Genomic DNA, 6,000 nt, shown 5'->3' on the forward strand with positions numbered 1-6,000 from the left:
AAGAGCTTAAAACGAACTGTTTGAGTTAATATTAGAAGAAAGTACGAGTCACTTCTTATTGTATTAGTAATATTATGAAGGCTCTACTAAGTTCTGATTTCAAACAGACTAAACGAAAAAGTCAGATGGATCATCAGTTGTTTATTTCCCAGCAAAAACCAACCAAATTGCATTCACGTCTCTGTATATTACTGTGTTATTATTATGAAATGCATCATCAAACTAGTCTATTGTTAGAATTTGCTCAGGAGAAAACCTAAAGCTCAACTAAAACTACAATCTCTGAGTGCTTGAATTATGGTCATGGTAAAGATTTCATAAAAAGTACAACTTGACAAAAAAAATCAAGAAAGCATGGATGAAAATGATACTTAATCTTGTAAAATTTGAATGAACTGAAACAAGATTATCTTTAGATGATACATCTGTTAATCAATACAGCTATATACAAGATACAAGACATGAAACCTAAACTAACTAAAGATTAAGTAAAAAAACGTAACTAAATCAGGTGCTAAGATTAATATTGAGCTCCTCCAGTATTTCGGTACTGCCCCGCTAGTGAGCCTATTGCCAGATGTGCAGTATACGTAATATCTCAACAGACATATCACATAATATATTATAACACATCACAGCATATACATATTTTTCACAAACATCCGGGGAACTCTTAGAACGAGGAACTGTACTTCAGTCATTTTCTGTTGCATCAGAGTCCAATCAGATCTCTGAGGCTGTATGAAGAGAAGGCAGCTGGGCTCCACACACAGAGCCTGTTTACAGGAGCCCAGATGGGACATATCAAGTGCTGACAGGTTGAGCCCTGTCCTGTCACGTCCTGTTGCTGTGTCTTGTCCGTTGTGTTGACAGGTCTGGATGTAGAGACAGTAATGGGCCTGTCAGCAACTCAAACCTGAACCTGAGCCCAAATCAAATAAATTGTGCCAACCCTAACCTTTGTATCAACAGTGTAACATCCACAATCGGTAATCTTTGTATATGGGTACATGTACAACATGCACTCTGAATAAAATAATGTAGTGACGACAAAATCTACTAGCTGTATCCTGCTAAGTGCTCTTGTCCTCTAAACGGGCACTTTCTATCAGAGGACTCTTGTCTCCTAATAGGAAAACTGTAGTGTAGGTGATTAGGATTTATATTATAATCCCAAACAACTCCAAAAAACATAATTTGTTTTCAAACTTACACAAAAGGTGCTGGTGTATCTAACCTTTCTTTTCCATTGGTTTCCCAGGAGCAGGGGAAGCGCCGGTACAGAATTAAACTGATGCCACATTAACAGAACTGCTACTGATTTCCTCATGTCCTGTTTGTGTTGTTGTATTTGTTGGTCTGTGTGCTGTCGGTCCAGGAGTTGTCGGAGGAGCGCCATTCCCCGCCGCTGCTCACAGTCAACGGGCCGGGCGAGGAAAAGCTGTTTCGCAGCAAGAGTGCCGAAGTGGAGCTGACGGTCGAGAAGGAGAGGGTCAAAAAGATGCTGTCTGAAGGGTAATGACTATGTTCTTTTTTACTTCAGCAGGAAGTTTATACCGTATATTGTCTGGAGACAATCTTTAAGACAATCCATGATAAACTTCCTGTATTTTACATGAATGGGCACAGTGTCATTTTACATTGTTCAGTTTAGTTTTCAGTTGGGGTTTGTTTGTTGTTGTTGTTTTATTAACCTAATTAGCCGTTTAGCTTTTAGTTTGCATTAATAACTAATAACCTGCAATGATGAGAACATGGAGTCAGAAAGGATCTTATTATCAACAGCACTTTAAGAGACTTTTTTAATTTTATTTCGCTTACAAGACCGATGGGTGCCCCGGGAGCTCACCTGGTAGAGCGCATATTAAGGTCCTGGGTTTGAATCCAGCCCTTTGCTGCGTGTCATCTCTCCTCTGCCTTTCTTGTCTCTCTCTACTATCACTATCAGATAAAGCAGAAATGCCTAATATAATAATATCTTACAATAACAAAAACAAAAAAATGTTTTCCACCTTCAAACGGAGCACACACATTACATTCTCTGAGGGCCAACTGTATCTGTACATCACTGCACATGGCCTGTTATGTTCAGTGTGATCTGCTAGCTTCAGGAGACAGGAGAACATTTCCTCCATAAGGACCATTGTTTTTACACCTCACTGCTGTATTTTATAATGTTCTTCTTAAAATTTGCTTTTAATGACGAGTGTGATAGAAAAAAACCCAACACATTTTATTTGACAGCTATAATCAATTCATGAGTACTTTTGCTAGACAGCACACTTAACTGATATTTTATTTAGGATATTTGTTTGACAACAACAAGAGAAACAGACAGAGAGATGCTGTCCCTCTCGCGGTGAAAAATTTAAGCTCAAAGCTTCTGGTGTTTCCGAAACAATATTTGGCTTGCAGCAGCACATACAGCATAATAATAATAATAATGATAATAATAATAACAATAACAACAATCTATAACAATAACACACAAACCACAGAGACAGAAAATACACATTAAAATAAAACAACAGAGAGTGCAGCAGATGTGTTTGTGTGGGAGGACCGGAATGGAAATTTTATCTGTTAGAGTTTAGAGAGTTTACACCAAAGGTTGTACTCCTGCCGCTAACCCCCAGCTTGGCTACATGAGCAGATGTAAATGCCCAGAGCACTTTGTGGAGCTCTGTACAGTGAATGAAACTTACTCAAACTGCTAACAACAGTTACAGGTCATTAAGCTGCAAAGCATTTGAAGAGTGCTTACCTCTGGTACGGCTTCACAAGTCTCTATTAAGACACCCAGCTATTAATGTGCATCGCATTGTTTTTTTCAGAATTGTTTGTGTAGCAGTTCATGAGAAAATAGCAAAAATATTCAAAAATGTCCACCCAGATAGTATGTAAATATGATATGTTAAAGAAATCTTTGTCACTGGCCCAACTTCTCACCAAAATTCACTGAAAGCTGTTCTAACAAACAACAAGTTTTGTAGCAACAACAGCCAACAACGCATACTGTTATCCCTCCAGAGAGCCGAGCTGGTACCCACACTACTACTGAGGGGTTTCTTTCTGAAATGAGAGCTGCTGTTTGACACATTACCAAAGAGCTGACAGCAGAAAAAGAGAAATATTTTGTAAACTGGAAAGATTTGTGCCTCAGTAAGGTGTGGTTGCAGCAGAGAGGAGCATCACATCCCCACACAGGGCAATAATCAATATTTTTAAATGTATATAAATGACAATGTGAAAATGGTCACTCTCAGCAGTTAACCTACAGAGAATTATCACCCCAATCTGCAGCTCCACTCGGCTTTATGGAGCTTTAAAGCGAGTTTCAGTTCATTGTTTACTGTTTTAGTTCACTCTCATCGCTTGCAGCATGCAGCTGTTTTCAGAGAAAAAGCTTTAAAAACTCAACCTGGTTGGCACCAAACAGCAGGAGACACAGTTAGCGACTAGCGGGTGACTGTAGTGGAGCAGGTTTATTACAGGTTAAAGGGGTACTGCAGAAGTGAAGTATTGCACTTCCACAAATAAGGAAGGACCTAAATAAAGTCTTCTGTGGCTCCTGGAAAGCTTCGTCAAGTCTCAACAAAGCCTTCATTACAAACCGGGGTCATGATATTTGAAAGGTAGGGGTCTGACGAAGGGAAGCTATCAAGTTGCATTATGGGAAGTGTATAATTCAGGGTCCTGAAGAACCCAGAGCACTCAGTTTGGCAAAATGCAAGCAGGACAGGAAATAGCATAGGTATGGGTTGTAAACATAAATTGTGGGAGCTAGCTCAGAGTGCGTCAGGTGTGAGTTTGGAGAGATGGAAAATATGCAGTGCTGGGGTTCTTCAGGACCAGGAGCTGGGGTTCTTCAGGACCAGGAGCGGGTACCATTGATCCAGGGCATTTGGAGATTGACTCATACTGGGGGCCAAAAGTAAAAAAATACAGTTTCTTTAGCAGCAGTGAATGAGCGCTCCCCTCAGAGAAAAACAACTCACCCATGTACGACTGTGTCCCTTTCTCCTCCGTTTTGTGCGTAAGAAAAGCTCATGTTCAGGTCTTAAGAAATGCAACAGCACTGATGAAGTCGAAGAGCAGGAATGAGTCATTCTAAAAAATTTTACCACAAAGCAAGAAGTTTAGTCTGCCTGGAAACCACACTACAGGTGGACACTCCCCGGTTCTGCAGCAGTGTGTTTGTGTGTGTGTGTGTGTGTGTGTGTGTGTGTGTGCGTGTGTGCGTGTGCGTTTCTAAATTTAGCAGCTCTAATAATTATGGTCAGTATGATGCCCATTATTGATCGCTCAATCTTCCATCTGAGACCAGGAAGCAGAGAAACACTCGTACACGGCTGCTTTACAACCTATTATCCCAACAATTTTATTTTATGATTGTTTTAAGCCTACGCAGTCTTTTCTCTCCGGTTGCTATGGTGAGTAGTTTTATGGTTGCCAAGCTGTTAGTTCGTCACGGATAAGACTCTGTTTTTTAAACTCCATTTTCTCTATGTGAAGGCTCTCTGGTTTATTAAATATCCCCACTAAAAACCTGACCTTTACCGGCACACAGGACCTGATGTATCTTTACCACATGTTAAGATAACACATCACCCGTGTTGGTTTATTTTTCCCATAGTAACCTATTGTCTCTGCAATTCTCCACTGTTAAAGGTGCATACTGTTAAGCCAATTTGTTTGCAAAAATACACTGGGGACCATTTTCATTTCACCAGGAGCATAAAATTGAAAAAAAGGTAATAAAGTCACATTTAAGGGTTAGTCAGTAGATTGATTTGCTAGTCACCTAGTTCTGTCTCTGACTCTAAAACATTAAAATGCATGGGCTTATGGCTCCTTAAAATCAAATAAATGTCCATCAAATTTCTTCAAACAGCTGGTGCAGAATAATATAAACGTTTCACTTCATTACTTCATTATCTTCTACATTTTGCTCAACAGCAATGCTTCTCTTCGACCGTAACAGTCGACCAGCATACTGTCTTTCAAGTTGCACACATCAGTGTTAATTATCACCTGGCTCTACAGTTCCTCTTAGCTCTGCAGTGTTTCAGCGTCTTTCAGATCATTGTTTTGGTTCACTTCCACTGCTCTCATCGCATGTTTGCAGCGGGAAAAAAAAGCCACCTGCTCAGCACCAAACAAAAAATAAATGATCACTGCTTTAAGTGGCGTCTCTGTGTCTTTTTGTGACTACTCCTCAGGTCCATGTGTGAGATAAACCTGGAGGCTGAACTCTTCACCCTGCAGGACAGTAACGCCAAGCTGGTGGCAGCACTGCAGGAAGCCAACGGCAGCGTGGAGCAGTGGAAGAAACAGCTCGCTGAATACCAGGAGGAGACCGATCGCCTCAGAGACCAGGTGATGTACAGAGGGTGGACAAATGAACACCTCATAATATAATATCCCTGCCGCTAATAACAATGTAGTGCAATTCATGATGTTTGGTGAATGCTGAGGCTGTTGATGACTGCTGCTGTTTGGTATGTTGACATAACATTTAAGAGATTAATTATGCCTCATCACATGATTTTTTTAAATGCTTGCAAATGATGCACAAGCAGCTCAGATCGCAATAAGCCATGTAAACCATAATGCACAACAAGCTTTCCCAGTGTAAGGGGATTATTATTCTCTTATTTCGGGACAGTTCAAAGTGTTTTACCAAACGATTGTCACTTACCCAGGGGGGAAAAGAGCGTCATTTGTTGCATAGATTGTAAAGGCTACATAAAATACATGTAAAATTGATTTGACTGGAGTACCAATTTCAATATTGATTGGAACTATTTTTTCAATTGTCTTGATACACAGTTTTAACAAACACCTGCAAATGAATCAGAAACACTTATTTTCTGTTGTCTTAGTGTAGATCGGGGTAGTAGGAGGTCAAATAGTCACCACTTTAGTTTCCAAAGCATCATAAGGTCATTTAAAGGAATGCAGGTTGCGGGAAAATCACTTCCTGGTCTCCAAAAATAC

The 6,000-nt window shown here is 40.1% G+C and overlaps 1 protein-coding gene across 1 annotated transcript in view; it reads left to right on the forward strand.

The window, feature by feature from the left end:
• Positions 1 to 6,000, forward strand: part of LOC139287584 (homer protein homolog 3-like) — a 41,834-nt gene that overhangs the window by 25,991 nt on the left and 9,843 nt on the right. Inside the window, exons 5-6 of the mRNA XM_070908693.1 lie at positions 1,394 to 1,515; positions 5,223 to 5,379. Coding sequence (XP_070764794.1) covers positions 1,394 to 1,515; positions 5,223 to 5,379 — 279 coding nt within the window. The remainder of the gene's footprint in view (positions 1 to 1,393; positions 1,516 to 5,222; positions 5,380 to 6,000) is intronic.

Source organism: Enoplosus armatus, chromosome 7 (assembly GCF_043641665.1).
Source record: "Enoplosus armatus isolate fEnoArm2 chromosome 7, fEnoArm2.hap1, whole genome shotgun sequence".
Classification (NCBI taxonomy): domain Eukaryota; kingdom Metazoa; phylum Chordata; class Actinopteri; order Centrarchiformes; family Enoplosidae; genus Enoplosus; species Enoplosus armatus.